The sequence below is a fragment of the Heptranchias perlo genome, chromosome 10, assembly GCF_035084215.1.
Source record: "Heptranchias perlo isolate sHepPer1 chromosome 10, sHepPer1.hap1, whole genome shotgun sequence".
NCBI lineage: Eukaryota > Metazoa > Chordata > Chondrichthyes > Hexanchiformes > Hexanchidae > Heptranchias > Heptranchias perlo.
The window spans coordinates 1,632,415-1,651,053 of NC_090334.1; the positions used below are offsets into that span (position 1 = coordinate 1,632,415).

At 45.1% G+C, this 18,639-nt stretch overlaps 1 protein-coding gene across 2 annotated transcripts in view; it reads right to left on the minus strand.

The window, feature by feature from the left end:
- Positions 1-13,192: 13,192 nt before the first annotated feature.
- Positions 13,193-18,639, minus strand: part of mideasb (mitotic deacetylase associated SANT domain protein b) — a 71,624-nt gene continuing 66,177 nt past the window's right edge. For both annotated transcript variants that reach the window (XM_067991105.1, XM_067991106.1), the window contains exon 13: positions 13,193-17,413. In XM_067991105.1, coding sequence (XP_067847206.1) covers positions 17,248-17,413 — 166 coding nt within the window. In that variant the 3' untranslated portion in view covers positions 13,193-17,247. The remainder of the gene's footprint in view (positions 17,414-18,639) is intronic.

Consider the following 18,639-nt stretch of genomic DNA (forward strand, 5'->3'; position numbering starts at 1 on the left):
CCTGGTCTTTTTTTACCAATGATTCCCCCAGCCCATGCCCTTTTACCTCCTTCTCTCCTAAAGACATTGGGGTAGGATTTTGGTGGTGAGGTGGGCCTTGCGTTCAGGTTACTGGGAAATTCGTCTGTCCCATTTTTCAGGCGTCCCGGGCAGCCACAGCAGGTAGGCCCCTCGCCCATGTTAATCGGGGGCCTGACGCCTGTTGAAGGAGAAATTCAGCTTAGGGTGAGGGGAGTGAGCAACAGGCCTGCCTCACTCTGTATTCTTTAGTGGTCTCCTCCCTCCCCCTGCCGCCGCCAGCTACAGGTAAGGTTTTATTTTCAAATTTAAATTTAAAAAAGCACACACCTTCCTGTGGAGCCAGGAGGAGTGGAAGTTAGGGTTGTCAACTCTGGTTGGGTGTATTCTTGGAGGTTTCATCACATGACCTCCCACCTCGAACCGTTGCTTCACACTCCTGCCATTGGTCCATCCTCCGGCCGTTCTGCCTTCCCATGGCCAATTGGAAATCGAACAGGCTCTTTGTTACTCAATTGGATTAATTTTTTCCTTCATCTCCCAATATTTTTATAATTAATAAATTGAGTGTTCAAAGAAAATGAAAAACATTTTTTTTTAATAACCTCAAGGATTTTTCTCCTGGTTTGCTCACAGTAGTGTCCTGGAGATTAATCTTCAATTCCTGGAGACTCTAGGACAATCCTGAAGGTGTTGGCAACTCTCAGTAGGAGTGCTCCCCCCACCCTGACTCCACAATCCTCACGCTCGGCCCCCACCCCACCTCAGGTACTCGCACCCAGGCCAATGCCTGCAAGGCAAGCGGCCTGACATTTGTATTGTGCAAGAGCTACCTGTGAATATACATGGGCTTGTAGATCAGGGCGTGCAGTCCCTACGCAACGCTGAGGCTAGGCCCAAAAACAGGCCCAGGCAAACTTCTACCCCTTTGGCTCCTGGGTAGAGTCGCTGCAGGTCCGTAGACATACAGACTCCCAGCAAGGGGGGTGGAGGGTGGCTGCTTGCCAATGAAGAACAGGAACTTTGATTACTGTTTTCTGTCTTCCCTTCCTAGTCCAGGGGCACGAGGCCAAGTGTAGCGCTGCCACCACCATCTAGGCCGCAATCAACCTACTCAGCACAGGCCAGATGCTGAAGCAGGGTCTTCCTGGTGTGTACGGTGAACATGCAGGGTCTAACCAAGGGGCAGCCTTTTCAGCAACTGACTGGTCAGTAGATTGCTACACCTAATTTAAGGTGATGTGTCCCCTTGCTGTTTAAAAATACATACTGTGTTCCCTTGCACACTGTTTAGACAGCTTTTGCCAAGCTGACATTTTTTTTTAATACTGATTTAACTGCATGCAAAAGCACACTTTTATACCGGCAGTACTTCGTAAAAAGGGGCAGGGGGATTTCTTTCCCCCTCCTTGTGATCTGAACGGGATATTCATGTCTTGACTATAGAAGATTAAGGGCTGATCTCATTGAGGTATTTAAGATAATTAAAGGATTGATTGGGTAGATAGAGAGAAACTATTTCCTCTGGTGGGGGAGTCCAGAACAAGGGGGCATAACCTTAAAATTAGAGCTAGGCCGTTCAGGGGGTGATGTCAGGAAGCATTTCTTCACACAAAGGGGAGTGGAAATCTGGAACTCTCTCCCCAAAAAAGCTGTTGAGGCCGGGGGTCAATTGAAAATTTCAAAACTGAGATTGATAGATTTTTATTGGGTAAGGGTATTAAGGGATATAGAACCAAGATGAGTAAATGGAGTTAAGATACAGATCAGCCATGATATAATTGAATGACAGAACAGGCTCGAGGGGCTTAATGGCCTCCTCCTGTTCCTATGTCTTCCCACTTGTGCTCCTTCACCCTTCTCTGAGGTGGGCTGAGAGAACTGTTGGTAGGTCAGAGCATCTCTATCTCATCTGTTTGCTTGTCTACTGACTATTGTGTTATCTATTGTCTGCCTTTATTCCAATTCAGGCCAATTAATGCATTCATCTAATTAAATATTTTATTTACTTAATTGTTAACTTTAATTGGTGAATCACCTGACTTCACATAAGAAAGACAGGAAGACATGCATTTATATAGCATCTTTTATGACCTCAAGATGTCCCAAAGTGCTTCACAGCCAATGGAGTACTTTTGAAGTGTTGTCGCACAGCAAGGTCCTACAATCAGCAATGTGATAATGACCAGATAGTGATGTTTAAGGGATAAATATTGACCAGGATGCCAGGGAGAACTCCCCTGCTCTTCAAATTGTGCCATGGGATCTTTTATGCCCATCTGAGAGGGTAGACAGTGTCTTGATTTAACATCTCATCCAAAAGATGGCACCTCCGACAGTGCAGCACTCACTCAGTACTGCAGTGGGAGTGTCAGCCTGGATTATGCTCAGGTCTCTGTAGTGGGACTCGAACCCATGACCTTCTGACTCAGAGGCGAAAGTGCTGCCCACTGCATCACACATCTCTCTCCTGCCTCTTCCAGCTTCCATGCCGCACCATAGGAATTCCTCATGTGTCCCAGGTCAGTTCTTCTTTTTCCGCTAATTGGTTGTAAAATTTACCTTCAGAGGTGGAGGGGGATCAGCTGCCACAGTGGAAAGGAAATTTGGGGGGTGGGGTCTGGGAAATTTAGGATAAAGTGCAAGTATGGAGCCGTGCACGTTCTATAAAATGTAATGTCCGCATCACTTCCTATTCTACAGATACGATATTGGACCAGGCTCTACACGTTCTCACTTGTATATACAGGATGTAAACGTGCATGAGGTTATGACACGATTTTCCAGTAAGTGAATCTTTTTCTTTTACTTTGTGTACTTCAATGCAAAAATAGTGTGGTTTTTTTTGTCCTAATTGCTGTGTCGGTCAATTAGAGTCGACCTCCACCCCCAATATCTCCCTTCGTGGGTCCTTCCCTAGCACCTGTCGAAGTCCCAGCGAGGAGCCTCGCACGGAGCGAGTGCAGAGCGTTGAGTCGGGAGTGCTGACCTCTGAGCTGGATTCTCCGATCTGAGTTGGGCGCCTCACAGTGCAAAATTACCCCACGCTCCAGGGGGATCTCCACAACCTGGGCCGATTATCCGTTTTCCTGTCAATTATCTGCCGAATGCAGGAGAAAGCCTCGCGGGAAAAATCACCTCATTATATAGCACTGACGCCAATCTCCTCCTAACTGACATAAGTCAACTTCACTCGCCCAAGAACGTTAAATTCAGTTTTTGTATTTAACTTGTTTTTAATGTGCCTAAGGTTATTGCTGTAAGATCAAAATTTGAGGACGCTTGATTTACTAATTTCCATTATCCACCGGGAGTTGATTCCCTGCATTATGCCAGATATTGGAAGTTCTACTTTGCATCTGTCTATTCTCTGCACACAACCAATCAGATGTAGATTAGCTTTTAAAGTACAATTAGAAAGTAAAATAAATACCCGAGGCAGGTGTCATTAGCATTGGTATTTGTTGATGGTTCAATAAACATGCACCAAGAAGTGGTGGGATGTGGGATTGTGCCCTTAGTCCCTCACACGGCTGTCGTGTGAGACACTATCTCCTTGGGCTGTCGGGAGGTAGGAGGGGATCAAGCAGAAGACTGACACATCCCCATCGGGGTATAAGTTGGAGGTGAGACACCACAGGTCATTGCCAGAGATCTGGGAGCCTTCCTCACAGTTGGGGAATAATCTAGGTCATGTGCATGGAACTCGAGAAAAACAGAAAAGAAAAATTAAAGGCAAAAAAGAAAATTTAAAAGGGTTTGTTTAATAAATAAATGCTATATTTGTAAAGTAAATAAAGATAAGTCTTCAAGTGAATTCTATATTCAAAAAATCATTTTTGTATAAGTGATATTGCAGCTTAATAATTAGAGCAGAAATGTAGCTTGTAGAGAAATAGTGTGCAAGGGGTTAAAAAGCATGCAGTCTCCCATTTGGGGCATTCGTGTTGTCTGTAGCAGAAGTCAGTCAGGCTGTTTCCATGGTGATGTTTGTTCCTTTTTGGCCATTTCAATTCAGAATTCCTCTGCTCCAGGCGCTCACAATGCAAGGAAACCCCACTCTATGATACTTTTGTTCTAATGTTCTCTAGTACATGTACAGATACCAAATCACCTTGGTTACTTTCGTTCTGGCACTTTGCATGTGATCCGATTAGCAAAGCAATCTGGAATGATCTACTGGTTCATTGTCCATGAGTAAACTTGTAAATGTGACTGCATTTTCTCTCAGCTTACATTTCTGAAGAAGGTAACAGAGCTTGTTCACAGAAAAAAGATGATCCTATCGTGCTTGGAGATGTCACTCAACATTTCTTAATCCAGCCTGGGTGGAATGTGGCCCTTACATGTGACATTATATATATCCTTAGCATAAAACAAGTGTGCTTTCAACCTTTTATTATCTCAGTGTCAGTCTGGCATTGGAGAAGGTGCAAAAAAGATTTACAAAGGTGATACCAGAACTGAGAGGTTCTAACTATCAAGAAAGACTGAATAAGCTAGGGTTCTTTTCTCTAGAAAAGAGAAGGCTGAGGGGTGACATGATAGAGGTCTTTGTAATTATGAAGGAGTTTGACAGGGTAAACATAGAGAAGGGAGGAGTCCAAAACTAGGGGCCATAAATATAAGAAAGTCACTAATAAATCCAATATGCAATTCAGGAGAAGCTTCTTTTTCCAGTGGTCAGAATGTGGAACTCACTACCACATGGAGAGGTTGAGGCGAATACCATGGATGTATTTAAGGGGAAGCTGGATAAGTACATGAGGGAGAAAGGAATAGAAGGATATGCTGATAGGGTGAGATGAAGTAGGGTGGGAGGGGGCTCGTGTGGAGCATAAACATCACCGTAGAGCAGTGGCCCATTTCTGTGCTGTAAATTCGATGTAATTCTGTGGTCCTTAATAATGTGGAGGAAATTTGGGATTCAAATTCCTGGGACACTGGAAACGGTTCTGGGGGAGGTGGGACCAGTACAAACCGGACGGTCTGCACCTGGGCAGGGCCGGGACCGCTGTCCTAGGAGGAGTGTTTGCTAGTGCTGTTGGGGAGGGTTTAAACTAAAGTGGCAGGGGGTTGGGAACCTGAGCAGGGAGAGAGAGGAAAGCGTAACAGGAAGGGACAGAAGGTATGGAGTAATAGGTAAAGTGTTAAAAAAGGAAAAAGCAGGAACTAAGCATCACAAAACAGATTTGAAAGTTCTTTATCTGAATGCACGTAGCATTCGTAATAAAATGGACGAGTTAACAGCACAAATAACTACGTATGGGTATGATCTTGTGGCCATTACAGAAACATGGCTGCAGGGTGACAACGACTGGGAATTAAATATGCCAGGGTATTTAACAATCAGGAAGGACAGGCAGGAAGGAAGGGGAGGTGGGGTGGCTATGTTAATAAAGGAAGGAATCACTGTAATACAGAGAAATGATATTGGGACAAAGCATCAAGATAATGAAACAGTTTGGGTGGAGATAAGGAATAATAAGGGAAAAAAAACATTAGTGGGCGTAGTATATAGGCCTCCTAATAGTTGCAACTCTGCTGGAAGAAGTATTAATCAGGAGATAGTCGGGGCATGTAATAAGGGAACAGCCATAATTATGGGGGATTTTAATTATCATATTAACTGGACAAATCAAATTGGGCAGAGCAGCCTTGAGGACGAGTTCATTGAGTGCATCAGGGATGGATTTCTTGAGCAGTATGTAACTGATCCTACAAGGGGGCAGGCAACCTTGGACCTGGTCCTGTGTAATGAGTCAGGATTAATTAATAATGTCCTAGTTAAGGATCCCCTTGGAACGAGCGACCACAACATGGTTGAATTCCATATCCAATTAGAGGGTGAGAAGGTTGATTCTCAAACAAGCGTACTGAGCTTGAATAAAGGAGACTATGATGGTATGAGAGCGGAATTGATTAAAGTGGACTGGGAAAATAGATTAAAGGGTAAGACGGTACATGAGCAGTGGTGTTCATTTAGGGAGTTATTTTACAACTTTCAAAATAAATATATTCCACTGAGGAAAAAAGGGTGTAAAAGAAATGACAGCCACCCGTGGCTAAGTAAAGAAATCAAGGATAGTATCCGACTAAAAACAAGGACATATAAGGTAGCCAAACTTAGTGGGAGGATAGAAGATTGGGAATTCTTCAAAAGACAGCAAAAAGTAACTAAAGGATTGATTAAGAAAGGGAAGTTAGATTATGAAAAGAAATTAGCAAAAAATATAAAAACAGATAGCAAGAGTTTCTATAGTTATATAAAAAGAAAAAGGGTGGCTAAGGCAAACATAGGTCCCTTAGAGGATGAGACCGGGAAATTAATGGTGGGAAACATGGAGATGGCAAAAATGCTGAACAAATATTTTGTTTCAGTCTTTACAGTAGAGGACACTAAGAATATCCCAACACTGGACAAACAGGGGACTCTCGGGGGGGAGGAGCTAAATACGATTAAAATCACTCAAGAGATGGTACTCAGTAAAATAATGGGACTCAAGGCGGATAAATCCCCTGGACCTGATGGCTTCCATCCTAGGGTCTTGAGGGAAGTGGCAGTAGGGATTGTGGATGCTTTGGTGATAGTTTTCCAAAATTCCCTGGACTCAGGAGAGGTCCCGGCAGATTGGAAAACTGCTAATGTAACACCGTTATTTAAAAAGGGTAGTAGGCAGAAGGCTGGAAATTATAGGCCAGTTAGCTTAACATCTGTGGTGGGTAAAATTTTGGAGTCTATTATTAAGGAGACAGTAACGGAACATTTAGATAAGCATAATTTAATAGGACAAAGTCAGCATGGCTTTATGAAGGGGAAGTCATGTCTGACAAATTTGCTTGAGTTCTTCAAGGATATAACGTATAGGGTGGATAAAGGGGAACCAGTGGACGTAGTGTATTTAGACTTCCAGAAGGCATTCGACAAGGTGCCATATAAAAGATTATTACTTAAGATAAAAAATCACGGGATTGGGGGTAATATTCTGGCATGGGTGGAGGATTGGTTATCGAACAGGAAGCAGAGAGTTGGGATAAATGGTTCATTTTCGGACTGGCAACCAGTAACCAGTGGTGTTCCACAGGGGTCGGTGCTGGGTCCCCAACTCATTACAATCTATATTAACGATTTGGAGGAGGGGACCGAGTGCAACATATCAAAATTTGCAGATGATACAAAGATGGGAGGGAAAGTAGAGAGTGAGGAGGACATAAAAAACCTGCAAGGGGATATAGACAGGCTGGGTGAGTGGGCGGAGATTTGGCAGATGCAATATAATATTGGAAAATGTGAGGTTATGCACTTTGGCAGGAAAAATCAGAGAGCAAGTTATTTTCTTAATGGCGAGAGACTGGAAAGTACTGCAGTACAAAGGGATCTGGGGGTCCTAGTGCAAGAAAATCAAAAAGTTGGTATGCAGGTGCAGCAGGTGATCAAGAAAGCCAACGGAATGTTGGCTTTTATTGCTAGGGGGATAGAATATAAAAACAAGGAGGTATTTTGGCAGTTATATAAGGTATTGGTGAGACCGCACCTGGAATACTGCATACAGTTTTGGTCTCCATACTTAAGAAAAGACATACTTGCTCTCGAGGCAGTACAAAGAAGGTTCACTCGGTTAATCCCGGGGATGAAGAGGCGGACATATGAGGAGAGGTTGAGTAGATTGGGACTCTACTCATTGGAGTTCAGAAGAATGAGAGGCGATCTTATTGAAACATATAAGATTGTGAAGGGTCTTGATCGGGTGGATGCGGTAAGGATGTTCCCAAAGATGGGTGAAACTAGAACTAGGGGGCATAATCTTAGAATAAGGGGCTGTTCTTTCAAAACTGAGATGAGGAGAAACTTCTTCACTCAGAGGGTGGTAGGTCTATGGAATTTGCTGCCCCAGGAAGCTGTGGAAGCTACATCATTAGATAAATTTAAAACAGAAATAGACAGTTTCCTAGAAGTAAAGGGAATTAGGGGTTATGGGGAGCGGGCAGGAAATTGGACATGAAGCTGAGTTCGGATCGGTCAATGCCCTGTGGGTGGCGGAGAGGGCCCAGGGGCTATGTGGCCGGGTCCTGCTCCGACTTCTTGTGTTCTTTAGATTTGTGGTTGGGATCAGATCAGCCATGATCTTATTGAATGGCGGAGCAGGCTCGAGGGGCCGATTGGCCTACTCCTGCTCCAATTTCTTATGTTCTTATGTTCTTAAAAAATATATTAACTTTGTAAAATCCTTCAGTTTAGTTAGGAAAGTATCTAAATGTTTCACAGCACAGAATCCAATTTTGGTAGCTACACCTCTCTAAAGCTTCATTGTGCTGAACACTCTAGTATCTTCTGAAGATTCTTCTTAATCAGTTTTGTCCAGGTCAACTACAGCTCTATATCTAAACACTTATAAAGAAACCCCTTCCCATCTCGATAAAGGGGATAACTTTTAAAAAATTAATTTTTGAGATTTGGGTGCCGCTGGCAAGGCCGGCATTTATTGCCCATCCCTTGTTGCCCCTTGAGAAGTTGGTCGTGGGCTGCCTTCTGTGTATGTGGTTAGTCATTACTAAGCTGGATAATCCATACCTCATCTATTGCCTCCATAAGTATGGGACCAAAGCCAGTAATAGTTTTTCTTCTCACTAGTTCAGGAGCAGAGACATCTCTGAATTGTCAAATCAACCAAAGATACAAGTACCTTCTCCTATACTTAGTGATGTCGGGTGGATGTTAATACCCAAGGTTTGCAGTAAGGTCATAGCAGGAGAACTGCCTTTTCCTTGATACAGAGAGGACGCAGAGGCTGAGGAAGATTTCAATGTTCTTCATAATTACATAGAATTTACTGGGCAGAAACAGGCCATTCGGCCCAACTGGTCTATACTGGTGTTTATGCTCCACACAAGCCTCCTCCTTTCCTACTTCATCCAACCCTATCAGCATATCCTTCTAATCCTTTCTCCTTCATGTACTTATCAGGCTTCTCCTTAAATGCATCTATGCTCGTCGCCTCAGCTACTCCACGTAGTGGTGTACGGTAGCATAGTGGTTATGTTACTGGACTAGTAATCCAGAGGCCTGGACTAATAATCCAGAGTCATGAGGTCAAATCCTGCCACGGCAGCTGGGGAATTTAAATCCAATTAATTAAATAAAATCTGGAATTAAAATACTAGTATCAGTAATGGTGGCCATGAAACTACTGGATTGTTGTAAAAACCTATCTGGTTCACCAATGTCCTTTAGGGAAGGAAACCTGCCGTCCTTACCCGGTCTGGTCTATATGTGGCTCCAGACCCACAGCAATGTGGTTAATTCTTAATTGCCCTCTGAAATGGCCAAGCAAGCCACTCAGTTGTAAAATCTCGCTAAAAAAAGTCATAATAAGAATAAAACCGGACGGACCACTAGGCACCGGACACGACAAAGGCAAACCAAGCCCAGTCGACCCTGCAAAGTCCTCCTCACTAACACGTGGGGACTTGTGCCAAAATTGGGAGAGCTGTCCCACAGACTAGTCAAGCAACAGCCTGACATAATCATACATAAGAAATAGGAGCAGGAGTAGGCCAATCGGCCCTTTGAGCATGCTCCGCCATTCAATAAGATCATGGCTGATCTGATCCTAACCTCAAATCTAAATTCATGCCTTTCAGCCAACGTCCCAGACTCTTCCATCACCAGCCCAGCCCTGGGTATGTCCTGTCCCACGGGCAGGACAGACCGACCAGAGGTGGCGGTACATGATATACAGTCAGGAGGGAGTGGTCCTGGGAGTCCTCAACATTGACTCCTGACCCCATGAAATCTCATGGCATCAGGTCAAACATGGGCAAGGAAACCTCCTGCTGATTACCACCTACCGCCCTCCCTCAGCTGATGAATCAGTCCTCCTCCATGTTGAGCACCACTTGGAGGAAGCACTGAGGGTAGCAAGGGCACAAAATGTACTCTGGGTGGGGGACTTCAATGTCCATCACCAAGAGTGGCTCGGTAGCACCACTACTGACCGAGCTGGCCGAGTCCTGAAGGACATATCTGCCAGACTGGGCCTGCGGCAAGTGGTGAGCGAACCAAAACGAGGGAAAAACTTACTTGACCTCGTCCTCACCAATCTACCTGTCGCAAATGCATCTGTCTATGACAGTATTTGTAGGAGTGACCACCGCACAGTCCTCGTGGAGACGAAGTCCCGTCTTTGCACTGAGGACACCATCCAACGTGCTGTGTGGCACTACCACCGTGCTAAATGGGATAGATTCAGAACAGATCGACCGGCTCAAAACTCTTTATCATCAGCAAAGTGATGGAAGGTGTCGTCGACGGTGCTATCGAGCGGCACTTACTCACCAATAACCTGCTCACCGATGCTCAGTTTGGGTTCCGCCAGGACCACATGGCTCCAGACCTCATTACAGCCTTGGTCCAAACATGGACAAAAGAGCTGAATTGGTGAGGTGAGAGTGACTGCCCTTGACATCAAGGCAGCATTTGACCGAGTGTGGCACCAAGGAGCCCTAGTAAAATTGAAGTCAATGGGAATCAGGGGGAAAACTCTCCAGTGGCTGGAGTCATACCTAGCATAAAGGAAGATGGTAGTGGTTGTTGGAGGCCAATCGTCTCAGCCCCAGGACATTGCTGCAGGAGTTCCTCAGGGCAGTGTCCTCGGCCCAACCATCTTCAGCTGCTTCATCAATGACCTTCCCTCCATCATAAGGTCAGAAATGGGGATGTTCGCTGATGATTGCACAGTGTTCAGTTCCATTCACAACCCCTCAAATAATTAAGCAGTCCGAGCCCGCATGCAGCAAGACCTGGACAACATCCAGGCTTGGGCTCATAAGTGGCAAGTAACATTCGCGCCAGGCAATGACCATCTCCAACAAGAGTGAGTCTAATCACCTCGCCTTGACATTCAACGGCATTACCATTGCCGAATCCCCCACCATCAACATCCTGGGGGTCACTGTTGATCAGAAACTTAACTGGACCAGCCACATAAATACTGTGGCTACAAGAGCCGGTCAGAGGCTGGGTATTCTGTGGCAAGTGATTCACCTCCAGACTCCCCAAAGCCTTTCCACCATCTACAAGGCACAAGTCAGCAGTGTGATGGAATACTCTCCACTTGCTTGGATGAGTGCAGCTCCAACAACACTCAAGAAGCTCAACACCATCTAGGACAAAGCAGCCCGCTTGATTGGCACCCCATCCACCACCCTAAACATTCACTCCCTTCACCATCGGCGCAGAGTGGCTGCAGTGTGTACCATCCACAGGATGCACTGCGGCAACTCGCCCAGGCTTCTTCAACAGCACCTCCCAAACCCACGACCTCTACCACCTAGAAGGATAAGAGCAGCAGGCACATGGGAACAACACCACCTGCACATTCCCCTCCAAGTCACACACCATCCCGACTTGGAAATATATCGCCGTTCCTTCATCATCGCTGCGTCAAAATCCTGGAACTCCCTTCCTAACAGCATGTGGGAGAACCTTCACTACACGGACTGCAGCGGTTTAAGAAGGCGGCTCACCATCACCTTCTCAAGGGCAATTATGGGAGGGCAATAAATGCCGGCCTCGCCAGCGATGCCCACATCCCATGAACGAATAAAAAAAAAGTGCGTTCCACGTTCTAACCACTGTCGGAGGTGCCGTCTTTCGGATGAGACATTAAACCGAGGCCCTGTGTGGCTTCTCAGGTGGACAAAAGATTCCATTGCACTATTTCAAAGAGCAGAAAAGTTCTCCCTGTTCTGGACAGTATTTACCCCACAACTAGCATTACTAAAACAGATTATCTGGTCATTCATCAGGGTAGTGCATTTGATGTAGCGTACGTAGATTTTAGCAAGGCTTTTGACGAGGTCCCTCATGGCAGACTGGTCAAAAAAGTAAAAGCCCATGGGATCCAAGGGAAAGTGGCAAGTTGGATCCAAAATTGACTCAGTGGCAGGAAGCAAAGGGTAATGGTTGACGGGTGTTTTTGTGACTGGAAGGCTGTTTCCAGTGGGGTCCCACAGGGCTCAGTACTCGGTCCCTTGCTTTTTGTGGTATATATTCAAGTCTAAATCATTAATGTAGGGGGCATAATTAAGAAGTTTGCAGATGACACAAAAATTGGCCATGTGGTTGATAGTGAGGAGGAAAGCTGTAAACTGCAGGAAGATATCAATGGACTGGTCAGGTGGGCAGAAAAGTGGCAAATGGAATTCAATCCAGAGTAGTGTGAGGTAATGCATTTGGGGAGGGCAAACAAGGCAAGGGAATACACAATAAATGGGAGGATACTGAGAGATGTGGCGGAACAGAGGGACCTTGGAGTGCATGTCCACAGATCCCTGAAGGTAGCAGGACAAGTAGATAAGGTGGTTCAGAAGGCATACGGGATACTTTCCTTTATTATCCAAGGCATAGAATAGAAGAGCAGGGAGGTTATGCTGGAACTGTATAAAACACTAGTTAGGCCACAGCTTGAGTACTGCGTACAGTTCTGGTCACCACATTACAGGAAAGATGTAATTGCACTAGAGAGTGTACAGAGAAGATTTATGAGGATATTGCCAGGATTGGAGAATTCTAGCTATGTGGAAAGATTGGATCGGCTGGGGTTGTTTTCTTTGGAACAAAGGAGGCTGAAGGGAGATTTAATTGAGGTGTCTAAAATTATGACTGGACTAGATAGAGTGGATAGGAAGGACCTATTTCCCTTAAGAGAGGTCAGTAATAAGGGAGCATAGATTTAAAGTGATTGGTAGAAGGATTGGAGGGGAGCTGAGGAGAAATTTTCTCACCCAGAGGGTGGTGGGGGACTGGAACTCACTGCCTGAAAGGGTGGTAGAGGCAGAAACCCTCAACTCATTTAAAAAGTTTTGGATGTGCACCTGAAGTGCCGTAACCTACAGGGCTACGGACCAAGAGCTGGAAAGTAGGATTAGGCTGGATAGCTCTTTTTTTGACAGGCAGACACGATGGGCCGAATGGCCTCCTTCTGTGCCGTAAATCCCTATGATTGTTTGTGGGATCTTGCTGTGTGCAAATTGGCTCCCGTATTGCCTACATTTTAATAGTGACTACACTTTTAAAAAAAGTACTTCATTGGCTGTAAAGTGCTTTGGGATGTCCTGAGGTTGTGAAAGGTGCTGTATAAATTCTTTATTTTTCTAGATCTGTGGAAACAGGTTTCCATTTGAACAGAAAACTTCTTTATTAAAAAAAATCCAACACCAGCTACATTTAATAATGGTATATTTACAATCTCTCTCCTTTGTAAAACAAAGCATTTAGTCAGTGATACAAAATAAAATACAAATATTACAATGCAAGAGGACTGATGTTTGCAGCAGGGGACGAGGGGTCCTAACCTGCCACTACCCAGTTTAAACAAGGTTTAAAGGGCAGGGGAAGAGGGGTTGTTGAAAAGAAACAAAAATGTACAAAACCATTCACGGAAAACATTCGCCAGGCCAGCCTCACTAAAATTAAATCACATTACAAATCTTATAAAGTTTATACAGAAACCAAATAAGCAAAGAATAAATAATATTTTTTTTTAATATATTTACAAGGCCTTTGGTAAAACAGGCTGCTAAATTCAGTGCTGACAGCCACGACTGTAGCACTGGTTTATATAGTTACTCTTTGTGCTGTATGTACAGTGGCAAAATGAGCAAAAGCTGCAGTATCACATTGAATGAGCTTTAAAGGTGAAAGGATCAGGATTGCCCAGCTTAGTGGCTGGACACCCGGGAATCTCAAAAGCTATCCTTTTCAAACCATGAATTAACAAACAATGGTTCTACACTTGTGTTGTACAAGAGACTGACACACTTACACATGACCCAAGCATAGGGTTGCCAACCCTCCAGAATAGTCCTGGAGTGTCTAGGAATTAAAGATTAATCTCCTGGACACTGCTGTGAGCAAACTGGCAGAAAACTCATAGGGGCATTAAAAAAGTGTGCTTTGTTCATTTTCTTTAATAACCAACTATAAATGAAAGTGTTCAGCTATAAAAATATGGGGGGAAAAGCAGTTTGACCAGGTGGAGCGGTTGAAGGTCCTGTGATGAAACCTCCAGGAATACATCAACCAGAGTTGGCAACCGTAGCCAAGCACAGCCGCCCAAAATCTGCCTGGCGATAGTTGGGCTCTGTGAGCTTACCTCATTGTTGGGTGGGTGGGTGGGTGGGGGGGCGCAGAAAGAGTGCAATTGGTGCTGATTTGTTGTGCTTCCAGCTGCTGTAATTTATTATAATTCATTTTGAATAAATACTGATTGAGGAAATGTGATTTAAATTAAAGAGTTAGCAGCGTAGGCACAGATTTAGTGCAGCTGGCAACTTGTCAGTTGCAATCTTTGGAAGGGCTTGTGCCAGGGACTGGGCCAGCATGAGGATTTCTTACTTGCATCAACAGCTATTAACTGCAATGGGCACAGGCACGATGGGCCGAGTGGCCTCATTTTGTGCTCTATGAAAACAGCAGGGTGTGGACCAGGGTGCTGGGCAGGGTTGGTGGCACCCGTGGAACTGCCTCACAGCAACAAGCTTCGGGGGCGGGGGGTTGAGAAAAAGACAGGACCACTTCCCGGGTGAAGTAATGAGTCCACAATACTCACTCTGCAAATTTCAAGAAGTGTTTGTGTGACCGGGGGGGGGGGGGGGGGGGAAGAGAAGAGGAGTAACGGAAAAGGTAATGGGATTTTAAAGTATCCAGCATTTCATCTCACACTGTGCATTCCTGGGGTGAAAGTTCACAGATTGAGAGGACTGCAGTGTTGTAACTGCTGTTATTAACCCTTTAATTTGGACTGGCTGTGTCTGGGCACTGTGAAAGCTGAATGCTTGGAGTTCACAGTATTGGGAACAAAATATCATAATGGTCAGGAGAATCCCAGCATGTTTCATAAACGCTGGCGAGTGACTAAAGTATGTGCAGTGAAATAGATAATCGGAGGCAGCTTACTGAGGAGCAAGGCAGCTGTCAGACTCCAGAGCCCAGATCTGTGTGTCAGAAGGAGATTTCAAACAAAATACCAAACTCAATTAGTCTAACTGTGTGAATCTGGGGGGGTAGAGTTCCCACTGGTATTATCAGTTCGATCTGGGGGGGTAGAGTTCCCACTGGTATTATCAGTTCGATCTGGGGGGGTAGAGTTCCCACTGGTATTATCAGTTCGATCTGGGGGGGTAGAGTTCCCACTGGTATTATCAGTTCGATCTGGGGGGATAGAGTTCCCACTGGTATTATCAGTGCGATCTGGGGGGGGTAGAGTTCCCACTGGTATTATCAGTTCGATCTGGGGGGGTAGAGTTCCCACTGGTATTATCAGTTCGATCTGGGGGGATAGAGTTCCCACTGGTATTATCAGTTCGATCTGGGGGGATAGAGTTCCCACTGGTATTATCAGTTCGATCTGGGGGGATAGAGTTCCCACTGGTATTATCAGTTCGATCTGGGGGGATAGAGTTCCCACTGGTATTATCAGTTCGATCTGGGGGGGTAGAGTTCCCACTGGTATTATCAGTTCGATCTGGGGGGGTAGAGTTCCCACTGGTATTATCAGTTCGATCTGGGGGGGTAGAGTTCCCACTGGTATTATCAGTTCGATCTGGGGGGGGTAGAGTTCCCACTGGTATTATCAGTTCGATCTGGGGGGGTAGAGTTCCCACTGGTATTATCAGTTCGATCTGGGGGGGGGGTAGAGTTCCCACTGGTATTATCAGTTCGATCTGGGGGGGTAGAGTTCCCACTGGTATTATCAGTGCGATCTGGGGGGGGATAGAGTTCCCACTGGTATTATCAGTGCGATCTGGGGGGGGATAGAGTTCCCACTGGTATTATCAGTGCGATCTGGGGGGGTAGAGTTCCCACTGGTATTATCAGTGCGATCTGGGGGGGTAGAGTTCCCACTGGTATTATCAGTGCGATCTGGCTGAACCAGGGCAAAAGATTGCGGAATTTCTATTTACGCTAAGTGTAATTCGCGTCTGCATGCTCTTTTGCACTGGTTCAAAAATCATTGTGCTGAAGTCAGCCCCGCCCACAAAACTGCCCCCCCCCCCCGGATCGAAAGAATGAGGGCGGCCGCTTGAGGAGGGTCTTCAGGTCTTCAAATGAAGCTTGTTTTCTTAGGCACACAGGCACATGTTTTGAACATTTTTAGATATTAAAAAACATTTAATTTACTAAGAAACTGACTACTGTGCACCAATGAAAGTAATAATTGGTTCAGTATAGTTTTTTTTAAAGTCATTTTTAGTGATTTAAAATCAGGTTACTCAAAGGTGGAGGACTGGACACTCATTAAACATTCTTATTTTTAGTGATAAACCCATTTTCAGCTGTATTAATAAAACTGCACCAGGTTACCACTCTTAAATACACCAATTAATATTGGTTTTTATTGCAAAAGAAAATGAACGGTTCCGCTCTGTTAAGCTGCCGGATTGTGGTGGTTAGTGGAAGATTTTACGTTAGTCATTATGCAAATACATTTTAGCAGGAACTCAAACTGAAACCCAACCAGCACAGTTTTCGTGCACAATATGTGCCCAATTGCTGATTGCAGCCAAAAGCGGAAACTCTACTCCCAGGTGTTTCAAACTGGCACACAGTTCATGGCTGTCCAATTCTAATACTGCAGCCTAAAGTCATGCAACATAATTCCATCTAGTGTGATGTAAAAATAGAATATATATATATATATAGTGATTCCTTTCAGGTGAATATATGTTTACAGCTTGTTTCTGCTGAGCGACACGATAAGTGTCGGCATTCTACACTTAACTAATGTGCAACACTTTACAGCTTTCGAACAATCTTTGAAGCTGTGCAGGAAAACTGCTAGGCGACTGTAAATAAAAAAGGAAAAGGTGAGCGATGGGGATCGTTCCATCAGCTCGACAAAACAAAAAAGTGTGTGTAATTTTCCTCTGTTCGCCAGTGTCACTGCTGCTGCTTCAGTCCCCCGCCAAGTCGAGCAATCAGCCTGGGATGAGAATCATCCCAAAGCGGCCTCCACACACTCTTTTCCCCCCCCCCCCCCACTTGTCCATTTGTAAGGCCAGGGGGTCAGAGTCGCAGTTGGAGCTACCCAGAAGAGTTATATCTAGCATTGCCCATGTCGACATTCGAGGTGAGTCCCGTCTGTCTACAACCGCCGCCTTTGAGGTTTATCGGTTGCTCGAAGTTCCTTGCACAGCAGTGGAGGGAAGCCGTTCTCTTCGCCTCCACTACATGTCCTGGTAGTAATAGTAATAATCGTCGTATTCCTCGTGCCCCTTCGCCAGCTCCTCTTCTGTTGCAACGCGGCTCTTCAGCTCTGCCTCCCTCTGCTTCTTCTCCTGGACACTGTGGCTCTTCATGTGCGCACTCCGACTCTTCACTTTGAAGAAAACCCTGGAACAGAAAGATCAGGTCAGAGGTTAGGCTCGAACAGTGCTCCTGACCAAGTTGGCATCATCCCCTTGGAGCTCCCTTTAGGGAGTCAAGGAATTCCCCAGTGTTCTTCCTAAAGGGTGGTGGAAATCTGGAACTCTCTTCCCCCCCAAAAGGCTGTGGATGCTGGGGGTCAATTAGATTTTTGTTGGGTATGGGGATCAAGAGATTTGGAGAAAAGGTGGGTAAATGGGGTTGATCAGCCATGATCTAATTGAGTGGAGGAACAGGCTCGAGGAGCTAAATGGCCTACTCCTATTCCTGTGTTTCTAATATGGCCGGAAGTTTGTTCTTCCTGTTTTTATCGCCTCTCCCAGGAGACAGTATTGCTAGAGGGGGTTGAGGACAGTGGGGATTTGGGGAGGGCAAACAAGGCAAGGGAATACACAATAAATGGGAGGATACTGAGAGGGGTAGAGGAAATAAGGGACCTTGGAGTGCATGTCCACAGATCCCTGAAAGTAGGACAGGTGGATAAGGTGGTTAAGAAGGCATATGGAATGCTTTCCTTTATTAGCTGAGGCATAGAATATAAAAGCAGAGATGTTATGCTGGAACTGTATAAAACACTAGTTAGGCCACAGCTAGAGTACTGCATACAGTTCTGGTCACCACATTATAGGAAGGATGTAATTGCATTCGAGAGGGTACAGAGGAGATTTATGAGGTTGTGCCAGGACTGGAGAATTTTAACTATGTGGAAAGATTGGATAGGCTGGGGTTGTTTTCTTTGGAACAGAGAAGATTGAGGGGTGATTTAATTGAGGTGTCTAAAATTACTATAGAGTGGATAGGAAGGATCTATTTCCCTTAGCAGAGAGGTCAATAACCAGGGGGCATAGATGTAAAATGATTGGTAGAAGGATTTGAGGAATTTTTTTTTCACCCAGAGTGTGGTGGGGGTCTGGAACTCACTGCCGGAGAGGGTGGTAGAGGCAGAAACCCTCATTACATTTAAAAAGTACTTGGATGTGCACTTGAGGTGCCGTAACCTACAGGGCTACGGACCAAGTGCTGGAAAGCTTTTTCGACAGGCACAGACACGATGGGCCAAATGGCAGCCTCCTGTGCTGTGATTTTTTATGTTTCTACGTTCTATGTAAGGTCACACCATCCACTCGATGAGGCAAGCTTTGATTGGTCTTTCCTTGACCTTTTTGAATGTTCATAATCAAGACTTAAGACAA